This window comes from Camelina sativa, chromosome 10 (genome assembly GCF_000633955.1).
Source record: "Camelina sativa cultivar DH55 chromosome 10, Cs, whole genome shotgun sequence".
Lineage (NCBI taxonomy): Eukaryota > Viridiplantae > Streptophyta > Magnoliopsida > Brassicales > Brassicaceae > Camelina > Camelina sativa.
The window spans coordinates 3,593,409-3,607,180 of record NC_025694.1 but is presented as its reverse complement, the minus strand read 5'-3'; the positions used below and the strand labels follow the sequence as shown (position 1 = coordinate 3,607,180).

Below are 13,772 nucleotides of genomic sequence, written 5' to 3'. Positions count from 1 at the left end.
TTGGGGAGTGTGTTGTACCGTATATACGCTTGGCGTTGGCGCTTGTTGATGAGCGGTTTGTTGTGAGACCCGTTGCTACGTCTTCCTTTGGTGACGGTGGTGGCGTAAGAACGTCTCGGCGGGGTGCTGCTGCAGCTGAACTCGTAGTCAAGCTGGATCGGGACAGGGGAGATGTACGATGATCGGACGTCTTGACGGCAAGTGATACGGGAGTGGGAGGTTGAAACAGCGTTGTTTAAGGATTTGCGTAGGATCTTGCCACGTTTCGCGAGTAGCTGTGGATCGAGGGTGGTGAGGAGTTTGTGACGTGAGGCGTCTGAAACCTTCTGGATGGTGAAGTGGATTAGCTTCGCCAGGCTCGAGAGCTTCTTCGTCGTGACTGTCGAACAAACCTCCATCGTGTCGTGTGTTTGCATATGTGCGTTTGTGTGAGAGAGGGTTTGGCTTAGGGGTTGGAGAGAGATGGGATTTAAAGAGAATAAAGTGGGATTAATGAAGAAACTGATGATAGCTAGTCTTTATATAACGGAAACATTATATTTATTCCGCTATGAGAGTAATGGTAAAATTAGTAGGAAAAAAGAAGTCGATGGGTCCAAAAGGTTATCTCAACCGTTAAAAAAACATTCTCAACATTTTATTAAAGAGACTCTAGTTTTAGTCTCCCCATTAAGTCAATATTCATGATCTGATCGTAGTTTCAAACTATTTAATTAAAGATAGATATAAGTCCATGTATTCTTTCGTTTTAGGTTGTCGTTATAAAATTTTCAAGTAACTACAGTTTGATAGCGTTGATGATAGAGCTTCTTTGCTAGATGGCATTTAATAAAATTAAATTTGGCAAAATATATGCTATGCAAAATTGTAAATAAGAAATATACAAGTATGTTTTTCGCCTGTGGTTTAGTTATACGAATTCATATATACAGTAGTATAATTATTAATCCCTCGTAAATCACGTGTTGGAACATTGTAGCAAATATATCGTATACTGAAAATTGATCTAACCATCAACAAAAGCGACTAGATTAGTAGGGGAAAAAAATTTACATTTTAAAGTTAAACAATATTTAAATAGTGTAATGATAACAGCTGCATTATAGTACAAATTTTATTTGAACCGTGTCTGTCTTTTATGGATTTTAATATTTGGACACCTTTTCTTTTTCGATGTCTTTTACTTTATTTACATTTCTTTGTCAGGTAGAAAAAAATAAAGAAAAGAAAGGAGAGAAATATTAAACTAATTTTTTTTTAAAATGGTTATGTAATTGTATTACTCTCTCTAAGTTGTTCGCATATGCAAAAAAGTGTAATACGGGTAGGGATCCATTGGCCATATATTGTTTAGTTTTTAATCAGAAAAGTTGATTTTGATTGCTTTATCGAAAGAGTTAAAATCTTATCGACATTAATTTAATTAATATTCTTTATGGAAAAGAAAATCATGAACTGTTTTCTTCCAAACTTGGATGTCTCGGCCTCCCAAGTATCGTATAGATACATTCGACGGTCGACGCTGGCTTATAATAACATAAATTTTGGGATATTTTCATACGAGAATTTGAAAATTTTAATTAATGAAAAATTTAGGTGACTTATAACAAATAATTTTAGTCATTGTGGATAATATAACAAATAATTTCAGTATTGTACTGTAATTTTAAAATCCAGTAAGAAAAGAGTTTCAAAAATTTTACAAAAAACAATAACCATAATAGAATTAATTAATTATAATTTAATAAATGTTGGGTTTATAAAAGATAGGGAAAAATGTAGTTTTACTTCCTTCGTGTGGTTCATTTTTTCCAAAAACAAATGTGTGGAAATTTACATGTAATTCTCCATTTAACAGATGAATAATAAATATTGACATTTTTACCTGACTGGATTTGTTAGTTATGTAAAAGTGTCATTTGATTGACTCTTTGTTACTTGCCAATAAACCCTCACGTAAAGTTAATAATGTAACTTTTTGGCTTCTTTTCACTTTCCCATGAAATTACTAGTTCGGAGCAGTGTTAACCTATCATCATTTTCGATATAATAACGAGATAATCATTACACCTAGAAGAAGTGTCAATGAGCTGGAGATACAATAAAATTTCGCATTATCCGACCTAAAATTAGGCCTAGATATTGTAAATATTCAGTCATTGTGTTGAGCAATGAGTGCTTAATAATTTGCACAAAAAATTGTCATGATTAGATATTACAATTTCTCCTTCTTTTCTATATAAAATAATGTATTTTTAAGGTTTATGCAATTTGATAGGGTTTGAGGACAATGATGGATATATGCAAAGGAAAGAAAATGGGTCCTACGGTAATGGAAAAAAAACACAAAGTGATTAAGAGAAACTTTTTACATTTTCCAATTTGACACCTTCTCAAGCAAGCCTTAATTAACAATATCTTATATAGATGAATGATATTTTACCTTGCTATATAATATCTACTTGCAACTAGCTTTTGTATACGATTTTAAGTTCTCCACCTCATAGCTAGTGTCGTTGTGGTTTGGTTGAAACAAAATTAAAAAGAAGGAAAATTGTTGTATTTTTTTAGGAGAGTTCGATATATGTGCTCTGAAAGCCATAACCATTAACCAATATAGCCTCAAGATGTTTTAGGAATTATGCTTAAAGATTATCAATCTAGTCTTGAGAAGTTTGGTATATAGGTCTAGATATTTCAATGGTAATGTCTCTATTTACATTACTTTCACCAAATATATGGATTAAATAAGGGGTCGGCATGTTTGGTGGTGTTTGAAAAAGGTCATATAAAATAGTGGTGGCGGTGTTGAATTCATTTTTAGCAAGCCTGTAAATTAGGATTCGAGATCCTCGGACTGTGCTTGCTTCTAATACTATTTTATAATGTCACAGCCCCTTTTAGTTTGGTTGATTCCATTTCCATCAGTTTACTTTTTCTCCCGTGAACCTCATAATTCTATTTCTCATGATCATCGATCGATTTAATTACTACGCATATATATAACCCAAAGAAAAAACAAAAAACAATACAAAAAAAGGTTAAATAATTCAAGTAAACACATAATCAGCGGTTGGTGAGTACAAATGCACACCGGATAATACGCAAATTTATTGAATCGAATGATCCAGATTCCAGAAGCACATCCCGTGGCCAACACTATCCTTTCATATTTTAACTAACAAAAAGATTGGTTACAATTTCACTTTGTGTTTATATATTCGTACGGTTGCTGTAGACTCTGGGTTAGCTAATGATGACTAAAACGATATAGGATCCCTACTTTGCTACTAGTATAATTTAAATGGCTCGTTAATTTCTATTTTAGTGGAGTATCTTTGCCAGTGTCGGATAGTGGGTTTGAAAAGTTTTGGTTTGGAAAGAAATACAAATCACAATATAATATACACAGTTTACTTTTAATTTAGTGGTGTGCAACAAACTAAAATAGTTTTTTTCTTATCGCTCGCATGAAAAAAAAAAGACTATAGACATGAATTACTGACTGTAACGTTCAGTTGTTGAGACAATTAGTTCCTTATCAGTTATATGTAAGTATGTAACCAATAATCACCCTAACCAATAATCACCCAAAAAAAAAAATACAAGAACCCAAAATTGTTGGAAACTTCAGGTTTATAGTAGGGGCAAAACAATATTTGATATATTGATCCGATCCTTTCCGAAAAAATTGATATCCATAGTTTACGTGCACTTGCATTTCTAGGGTCATCATCTTATATGTAGAGAATATGCGAGGGATTCATAAAAATTATATTGACTTTCATAAGAGATAGAGAAAGGCAATATTGACTTTTCATTTAATTGGGTTGCGTTCTGGGTTTGAAAAAGAACTTGAACCATGCTTTGTCTTTGGGCTTGTATGTATTGGGTTGTAGTTTGTTGATTTCTAAATGTTGGTTATATTTTTGATCCATTGGATTTGATTTATCCGTTTGGTCCATATTTGGATTGATTCTATTTTTAATCTTTTTTTGTTAAATATATATTTGAATTGATTATTTCTTTCAAGTATGGGATCGATTGCGGTAGTTCCAAACTTCTAATTCAGCCTGCTACTTTTACCCGACCGGACCCGATCCGAAATTTTCGGGTTTCGGTTCAACTAAATTTAGGGTTCGGTTTAATTCGGAAAGATTGAAAATCAAGTTCGGTACCCGGATCCGAACCGACCCGACCCAAAACCCAATTTTTATATTATTTTTTAATAAAAATAAAATTATACCAAAATATACCGTAATTTAACCGGTTTAAACCGGATTTATACCGATTTCAATCGATTTTAAGATTTAAACCGGACAAACCCAAGACCAATTCTCATTCAACTCGACCCGAAATCCGACCCGACCCGAACCGATTTTTTCTTCGGTTATATTCGGTGGAATTTTTGAAAACCCGAATACCTGAATAACCGAAAAAACCGACCCGACCCGACCCGACCCAACCCGTATACCCGAACTCGCAGGCCTGCTTGTAATACAAAGTTTTGCTAAGCCAGTTTCTTAGACTTCTCTGTTCTTGTAGGTTAAAGACAGCCCCAACATTTTTTTATTGCGTATATACATATGCCCATGCAAAAAACAAAAAAAAAGCGATCATGATAGCAAGAACAATTCAAGTTCTTGACTCGATTTTGTTTTATCAGAGAGCTTTTTTGGTATACAAATAAAATGGCATTGATAAAAAATGGGAGGAGAAGCAATCTAGTATCAATCTAGCTAGTGGCATGGGGAGGTCCATATGTAAATTTTAGGGGGGGGGGGCATAAAATAAATAAATTTAATTAAGTTCTTAAATAGTATATAGTATTGAGGCATTACTTAACAAATATACTAAAGATTAATTTTAGCTATTAACATAAGATATTATGGAAAGCTAAATAGTAAATAGAGAATTACAATATATGTTACCATTTCATAACAAATGTGATGTTTTGAATAAGTAAAAAGTCAAAACAATTGATATGTTAACATATTAAAATTAGTACATAATATGATTCTCTTATCCATTATTGAGAAATATATCTAAAAAGAAGTTTATTTCCAATATTTTAGAGGAAGTATGAATTTTGGTCATAATAACAAAAATAGACAATCCTATATTTGGAGAAAGATAAACGGAACAGATTTGCTTTTGTCCATAAATGCGATAAAGATATATCAGTTGAACTTACACGTCAACAACTGTCAAGAACTCAAAGATGCGAGTTGTGTTGTGAGAGGACCGAGGGTAGAATTGTAATAACGCTCAAATACACACCTGCTTGCTTTGAGCGTATAAATAGGTATCTTCCCATTAGCAAAACTTCGATAACACCGAAAGCAAAAGCTCGTTGGTCAAATGGGAACGGAAGCGGAAACGGCGTCGTGTAAGTGGGAAGGGAAGCACGTAGCTCAAGTCAACGGCGTTACAGCTGAGAAGGTCTGGTCGGTTTTCTCAGACTTTTGTAACATCCACGAGTGGTTCCCAGCACTGGACACGTGTTACCGAGTCCAAGGAACCGATGGTGAGCCTGGTCTGGTCCGATACTGCGCGTCCACCAAAACCAAGGACGAGGAAACAACAAAGTGGGCTAAAGAGCGGCTGGTCAAGATCGATCTCATCGGGAGGTGTTTAAGCTATGAGATTCTCGAGAACAACGTGGGGTTCAAATCTTACGTGTCGACGGTCAGAGTAATGCCCGAGGACGGTGACGATCAAGTGTCTCGAATCGAGTGGTCGTTTGTGGCCGATCCTGTTGATGGTTGGAAGAAGGAAGATCTTGAATCTTACGTTGACTTTTGCCTTCAACATATGGCCAAGAAAATGGAACTCAGTCTGTAACATCTGATCTTCTTTTTATTATTCGTTTGTTTTCCCATCGTGTAAGTCTAGATGGCGTGGGTTTCGTGTTAGGAAACTTGAATAAAATTACATGTTGCTTGGTCCATATCGTATGATTCTATCCAACTTCATTTTTCTGAATTTGAGCATTTTCCATTAAATAGAGAAAATGTCTATCTACCTACCTGAGTAAAAGAATATTGTCCATTACGTTTTTGTGTTGGTATATACTATTCCATTACATTTTAGCTTAAATATCCTTTTCTTGCTTGCAAATCAGCTTTAATGGCCAAAAAAAAATTAACAAAAAAAAAAAGTATTCCTAAAGAATATTAACCACAAAAATATTCTAAAAAGATATGAACCACAAAGAATTGTTCTCTTATGAAAATTATAATAGTTGTTGGAAATAACAGAGAGCATTAACTATAAGCGTTATACGAATCAAAATACTAGCTTTAAGAATTTATGAGTCTCTCGGGAATGGATTCTTCTTCGGTAACGTGGCGGGAATCGCCGATACGTCAGTGTTCTTCCTTGTTGGGCTTATTTGGATTTTGCTCTTCTTTTGTTTGACAGCATCTCACCCGCTTATTTGGACACTATTTGACTTTTGGCCATCTATCTTTTTTTAGTAACAATTTTAATTCCAGGGATTGACCACTAAAGAAAATGAACAATTAATGTGTTTAGAGGATTACGTGAAGATTTGTAAGAACATGTTTTCGAATTTTTCTAATTTTTTTTTTTTTTTTAATACTTGTCTACAAATGAGAGTCAAATTAATGAAGAATAAATACATTGTTATTGCTAATATATCGATAATGTTTTTTTTTTCTTTTGTACACGAAGATCTGATTTGATTCAAATATTCCAATTTTAGAAGAAAAAAGTATTGACTTTTCCAAACCAGAAAAACGGAACCAATAGGCTAATACAAAATATTGCAAATTAAGTCCAGAAAATTAAATAAAATTCTTTCAAAATTAGAGATGATAAATTGATAACTAAATACAAATTAAACTAAGAGTTAAGAGTATATATATAAATATATCTCTGGAAAAAGGTCTCTGTGTAATTTTGATAATTAAGGAAAAACTTGGAAGATAAAATTCATATAAAAGACCAGTTGAGGAACATGAAGCAGATACAATGAGGTTCTTCGTCGTCGTTCAGCACTTTCCATGCAACAGCCTTCTCGTACGTTACTGCTCTTCCCATGCTCGACATGCACACTCCTCCATCCATACACATAAACCCCTGAAAGTTTATGATTATTAGTTACGACACCATATTTAGGGAATACCGTTTCAAATTCGAGCTAATGATATATTATGCAAAACCTCCTTTTAACATACCTGTTGCATAATCTGAGGGAAGTCTGAGCACATCGTCTTCTTCCCGTTGTTGTTGTCGAATATCTTCTCCAGAGTGATATCCTGAAGTGCCACCAACGTCGTCTCCAGCATGTCTAAACCAGCTTGGTTCGCAAACGTGAACACCGGCGGTAAGGCCTGTAATTATCAAACAAGTCCTTGTTTAGATATTATGTAACATAAACCTATATGATATTATGTATGTGAGTGAGAGATCGATGCGAATAAGAAGACAGTGCAGGAAAGTGACCTTGAGTGAACAACACATGACAGCGTCAGGATGGTGCCAAAGAGACTTGAGAATATCAGTTCCATGAGGTTTAAGGAGATCAACGCCAAGGTAACATCTATAGGAGTGAGATATCCAGCGAGCAAGCGTGTGAGCTTCGGGTGATGCTGGTGGAGGACGCAGGCCGCTTAGCTGATGAGAAGAAGGGGAGAGAGCAAGTGCGACACGTTGGACCGACGCGATCACACTTCTCACATATTGTCTAGCCATTGAGGCTACGTTCTCTTGCATATGCATCTCAAAAGCTAGCTGAAATGCTATGGTCATCACTGACTTTGTGTTTCCTCTGCTTCCACATGAATCACCAGCTGTTCTGCTCCCTACGTCTAGAGCCGACGCTAAGTCTAGGGTTCGGTTAGGACTCAAACCCTCCTATATAGAATCGGATCGATAATTAGTACTATTCGATTTGATTGAGAGGTTATTGATTGTAGTAGATTGTTATATACATCAACTAAACTTACTGATTTGGAATCTAGAGGAATGATGCGGAATCCGGAAGGAATGATCGGGGCATCATCAGAGAAAGAGGCGTCGATCGGTGCAAAGATTAGCTCTGCGCATGATTCAACTGCGTTCTCGTCCACCCCACTACACATCTATATAACCAAACCATATAATTAATTAATTGCAACAAGATGAAAAACTGATAAGAGAGAGCTAGATATCATTTATTTTGCTTGTTAATTTTGAATGTACATCTTTAAATGTAAACAAATTTCTAGCGCTTCTTTATATATGAAGAATTTGAATAAAAAATATTCTATCTTTTTTAAGATGTGAAATTTTGTTTAGTCACAAACGAAAACTCATAATTAATTCAAGTTTGTAACAAATCAGGTCTTACTTGTAGAAGGAAGATATCAGCAGGCATCATCATGTCTTCTTGGTAATGCCCCAAGCTTTCAAGCTTAATCACTTCCATAAACTAAAAAAAAAAAAAACAGAGAAAAACGGCATAAATTCAAGTTTTTTTTTTCACCAAGTAAAAAAAGTTGTGATGATCTTGAGGATCTCTTACCTCTTCATTCTCTATAGTGTGAGCTAGAGGAAGAATGACTTGACCGCCAAAGCTCCCTGGACGAGGGATTGGTAAGCTACAAGGGCCTGCTTTGATGGCTGCAGCCGAATAAGCATCAATGCTATTGTCTGCCCATTCTTGCCTATGTTCCCTCAAGAACCGCAGAAGAATCGAGGGTGGAACATTCTACACACACAAAAATACTTTCAGTGACGGATGAAACGGAGGAAATTGAGAATCTCAACTTTGAGATTTGATGAGCTTAATTACTTGTAATAACATTGAAGCTTTGGCACATAGAACCGCGCTAGGCATAGAAGTGAAGCCATTGGAAAAGGGGAGACTTGATGTCAGCATCATCTTTGTGGGAGAGGAGTTCACAAGAAGAGTGACATCATCTATGCCATCGCTCTCTAGCATCGACCATCCTTCATCGCTGAACCCGTTAACTGCCTCGTTGAATCCTCTGACATTATAACAAACAATTTTAGGTTTTAGAAGACATGATTTTTATAAATGGTTTGAAGTGTTTTTGAAGTATGAGAAGCTTTTAATTACTTGCTGAGTCTTTGGCTAAGTGCTCTAAGAGCCGCTGGCCTTCTTCCCCATCCGGTCACGTTAGGTTGTGAAATCTCTTGAGATATTTGCCTCAAATAGCGAAGAGCCTGCAAACACAATAACATATTTAATTTACACACTGTTTTTTCCAAAGACACGGAAAAACAATCTGTCTTAATTAGGATCTTACGGCCATGGTAGTTCTTTGGGCGAGTAACGTGGAGGACTCATAGAGAGAACGAAGAACTTCTGGTACACTCCATGGCTACAAAATATTTCAACCAAGTTTATTGAATATTACTAATAATAACCAAAAATGAAGAATGAAATGTGGAAACAAAGGAAACACTAAACTAAGACCAAGAACTAGGTTTCCTTGTGTAAGAAGAAAGAAATCTGATAAATTGTTAAAAGCTTTGTACCTCAAGATCGAAATGATCGACAATGTGAAGAATGGATCCACCTCCTTCGCAAGGTCTAATAAGGTAACCACTAGGTAAAATCTCTGCTCTAACGAAATGAGGAGATGGAGGCATACTAGGCCCGTTTTGTGTATTGTTCAACGACCTTTCGCATATCTACACCAATTTTTAATTTATTTAGTATTACGGATTGATCGAAAGAGAAACAAAATATCTATGTTATCAGAATAATTACCACAAGGCTCCCGTCTTCCATTACAGATGTGTAACGTAGCATCCAGAAGTCACGAGCGGGTGCCAATGTTGTTGGCGCATAAAGCTTTCATAAGAAAGAAAAAGAGGAAAACTTAGTTTTTTTTTGTGATTAGATTATTTTGGTTTGTGCTGAATATGGAATCATCTTTAGGGTTCTTGATCACAATACCTGCATGTAGATTAGTTCGAGGGTTCCACCATTTGCAGTGGAGAGGACGTTAACTATATCTAGTGATCTGCAATCACGCGACCAACAAGGCTTATCCTTTAGGATCTCAGCGACCTGCAGGACAAACCAAAAAACAGAATTGTAATTAGATGTTCTTGGTTATATGTGGATGTAAATATGTGAAAGAAGTGAAAATACTTACTCTTGTAGGATCAAGACCCACAAGGCCGCAAGCACGGGCTGCGATTCCCGTGCATCCGTGAGAAATAGCAACGATTCCTATGGAATCCGGACCAGGCTGCCGATGAAAACACTAGTCAGTAAACAAATGAAGGTGGAGAAGTAACTAACGAGACTAGCTAGGCTTTTTGGGAATTACCTTCATCCCAGGCATTTGGACCCACTCCACGGCGGTTCCAGTGGCCTTTGAAATGAACTCTGTTAAAGTTTCATCCGCAATGGATAATAGTCTGAAGAAATAAACAAGAGATTCGTTGATTTAAACATGATTACTGACTAATCATATATAGAGTGGTGTAGAATGCAGTGGATTATTTCAAAGCCAAAGGTGATTGATTCTAACTTACCCAGCAGGGCTAGCATCCCGGGGCTGATGTTGAGGGGTCAAGTGGTGCTGACCACTCGTCACCACTGACTCACAGCTCGTATCAGTGGTGGCCAAGTTCCCCTGCTATTGCACGATTACAAAAGAAACCAAGAGAGACGATCAAATTCCTTAACTTATGTGTCACGTAATTCATGTGAATGAATCAAAGATAAATTAATATGTGTACGTTCTGAGGATGTTGGCGAAAATAGCTGTTTTCGTAAACCAAGTGAGACACTTGCTTTTGCAAGCGGTCATTCTCTTCCATCAAAAGCTTGTTCATTGCAGTTAGCTTCCGATTCACGGCTTGAAGTCGCGACGCCTCTTTCCGCTGTTTCTCTCTACACCTATATAAACTCGCAACACCAAAGAGTCAGGAAACTAGCTAGAGAGTTTCTTGGATGTCAAGCAATGATGAGAATTAAGAAGATATATGAACCTGCGGTTCTGGAACCAGACTTTGATCTGTTTAGGTTCGATGTTGGAAAGGATAGGACATTCGCGGATTAGTTGTTGGCGGCGCATAGAGCTCGGTTTAGGACAGTCATTGTAGAGTCTCTCTAGAGCTTCCACTTGTTCAGGAGTGTACCTAACGTACTTCCCGTTGTCCATATTGTGACTATTATTGCTTCCGCCTCCCATCTTTGATCTCTCTATTTGTTCCTTTATTACAAAAGAAAATATATTTTTTTAATACAATCCAAAATATTAATTCTTGAAGTATTGATTTCTTTTGGTATATTTCAAAGAACTTAGCTTTCTTAATATTCTCAAAAAGATCCGTGTTTTTATCTTCCGCAGTAAAATTAAATGTAATTAGTTAATGAACGTTACACTTGATCAAATCTTAAAAAGATCTTCATACCAAAAAAAAAAATCTTGAAAGATCTCAAAGATCAAAGATAGATCTTGCGTGAGACTAACGACCAAATAGAAAGTGAAGCAGATTAAGAGCTTATTTATCATCTTGTATGAGCGAAGTAATAATAGACACTAAAAAAGTTTCAACGAAGGTAAAAATTGTAACTTTCTTCTGCATATTCCATTGGAACCTAAGAAAGATCCTAACTATATTTTCTTTAAAAAAAAGAGAGACAGGGATAAAGGAGGAGGAAGAGAATTATTAGATACCGTAGAATATTTGACTCTGATCAAGCTGATGATCTCTGGAAGCAAAGAAAGGTATAGAAGTTTCTTGTTCTTGCTGTAAAGATACTCACAAACTCATGTGAGAAATTTCTTTCTCTCTCCCTCAAAGTTCCAAGTCCCTCTTTAATTTCTCTCAGTGGATGAGTAACTTCCTTCGGAAAAAACGGTGAAGCATGCTTCAATGGGAACGATACAAAGATTCAAACCTCAGACTCTGCTACAGTTCATCCACTTTCTTCCTTACTCTTTCTTCTCTCTTACTTATCTCTCTATATAGATCCACAACGTGAAGTTTCAATATTTGTGAAACTTGTATATAAGAATTTGTAGTGGGAAGAGAGAGAGAAAATCTTTAGTTTATTGGTGGGTGTGCTTTTTTTTTATAAATTTTTGTTTTAGGAAACTAATTAAATAGAAATGTGTGTATGGAAAATAAAAGAAGACATGTGTGTCGGGCTGTGTTGAAAAAGAGAGAAGTGAGTACCCTTAATACCAGACAACCACCACTTCTCACTTAATCCTTTTTTTTTTTCTTTTTTTTCTTTTTCATTTCTCTATTTTGAAGTGTTTCTGTTCCTTTTACTGCCATTTCGTTTGGCCTCCCTTTCAAATACGTCACATCAACATCATATACACAAAACAAGTATCGAATTCCAAACCTTATTCCCATTATTTTCAGTATGGTAAATTCATAATTATCATGGCCATAACAAATTTAGAACTTCTTGTGCTCTTCGAGTCCAACGTGTATGTGGCAGGAGGCGCCGCCCCAGCATCTTTATTATACAGAGTTGGATAATATTTAGTTTATGTACATCTATACTCTGTCCACAGCTTCTAATTTAGGTTTAACTTTTTCTTACTTTTAAACCTATATATATTAGGGTCTTTATATATTAACACATCTATTAAAAAAGTTTTACCAACTTTTACCAAGCATCAAAAATCAAAACATAGAATGGTTATTCATCTACATGACTGAAATCATCACAACGTTGTTATTTTTAATGAATCAATAAAATCGATTGGTAGATGAAAATTCAACTGGTTAATAGGCTTAATTAACTAGCTTTAATCAGTTGCCTAAATATCGTTTTAACCAGTATATAAACGCATGTCCCACAACTAATCGACAATTAGATGACTTAGACTTAGAAGATTTCCTAAATGTCTAAGGATGACTAACGAAATTCCAAACATTGAATACATCATACAAGAAACAATTTATCGATCCAAAAAAACAAATCTTACTATCCACAATAGCCAATATACATAAACATGATATACTAATCTATAACATTGCAAAATCGATTTACAATTCCATATAGTTGTAGGCCATTTTACGATTAATTAACACATTTGTTTCGCCCCAATGTAATATAAAAATAACATATAAGCATATATATTTAAGAAGTACAAGATCCGATTCCATTTCTTGAAATAATTTCGGGACAAGGAGGATAAATAATTGAAAAAAAAATACCTTATAATAAATGAAAATTCAAATGGTAGTTGAAGAAAGGACAGAATGATGAAAAAGTTGCATGCGTCCTTGATTTCTTGTAACGCAGATAAAATCCCATGTAGCCATCATCATTATCGTCAATCATCATTCCTGATATAAACTTAGAAATTTTACATACTATGATCATTGTCATAGTCGTGATATATATATAATGAAATATTTAGAACCAGACGAGACATGCATGCAAAAAAAATTTACATTGTCCCCTGTGATAAGCACACTATATTCAAGCCCATGCACGATTTCCATACATTACTCATTATTCACATCTTCGGTTCCAAATCCGATTTCAAATTTTGTGGATATATACTGTTATCTGATATAACAGTAGAGAACTCAAAATATAATAGTTGACATACACAAAAATGTAAGAGATCTTATATATGATAGTATTTTCTACTATTCACTGTATCAACAAATGTTCAGCTGCAGTTCATGTATGTTTTCAGTTAAAATATAGGCAAAACTATATATATGTGAAAATAATGGTTTCTTATATAATCAGTTAATTTTATGATTTGATATAATTAGTTTGAAACACTAATACTTTTCATTTC

The 13,772-nt window shown here is 35.1% G+C and overlaps 3 protein-coding genes across 5 annotated transcripts in view; 1 reads left to right on the top strand and 2 right to left on the bottom strand.

The window, feature by feature from the left end:
* Positions 1–487, bottom strand: part of LOC104716882 — a 1,630-nt gene extending 1,143 nt beyond the window's left edge. The window contains exon 1 of the mRNA XM_010434345.2: positions 378–487. Within this exon, the coding sequence (XP_010432647.1) occupies positions 378–416 (39 nt within the window). The 5' untranslated portion in view covers positions 417–487. The remainder of the gene's footprint in view (positions 1–377) is intronic.
* LOC104716881 (lachrymatory-factor synthase-like) lies at positions 5,240–5,950 on the top strand. Its single transcript, XM_010434343.2, has one exon. The coding sequence runs from the start codon at positions 5,362–5,364 to the stop codon at positions 5,842–5,844; it is 483 nt and encodes a 160-aa protein (XP_010432645.1). The 5' UTR covers positions 5,240–5,361; the 3' UTR covers positions 5,845–5,950.
* On the bottom strand, positions 6,900–12,133 carry LOC104716880 (homeobox-leucine zipper protein ATHB-8). Of its 3 annotated transcripts, none has more exons than XM_019230490.1 (18): positions 11,673–12,133; positions 10,981–11,204; positions 10,729–10,888; positions 10,522–10,625; positions 10,314–10,404; positions 10,137–10,232; positions 9,935–10,048; positions 9,746–9,829; positions 9,511–9,666; positions 9,279–9,353; positions 9,089–9,195; positions 8,801–8,996; positions 8,531–8,716; positions 8,357–8,437; positions 7,974–8,108; positions 7,471–7,878; positions 7,203–7,358; positions 6,900–7,104 (listed from the first exon to the last, which is right to left on the bottom strand). In XM_019230490.1, the coding sequence occupies exons 2-18, from the start codon at positions 11,181–11,183 to the stop codon at positions 6,958–6,960; spliced, it is 2,499 nt and encodes an 832-aa protein (XP_019086035.1). In that variant the 5' UTR covers positions 11,184–11,204; positions 11,673–12,133; the 3' UTR covers positions 6,900–6,957. The 3 variants fall into 3 exon arrangements, with proteins under 3 accessions (XP_019086035.1, XP_010432643.1, XP_010432644.1); XM_010434341.2 differs by having other exon boundaries at positions 7,471–7,881; positions 11,673–12,132; XM_010434342.2 differs by having other exon boundaries at positions 6,958–7,104; positions 7,471–7,881; positions 10,522–10,622.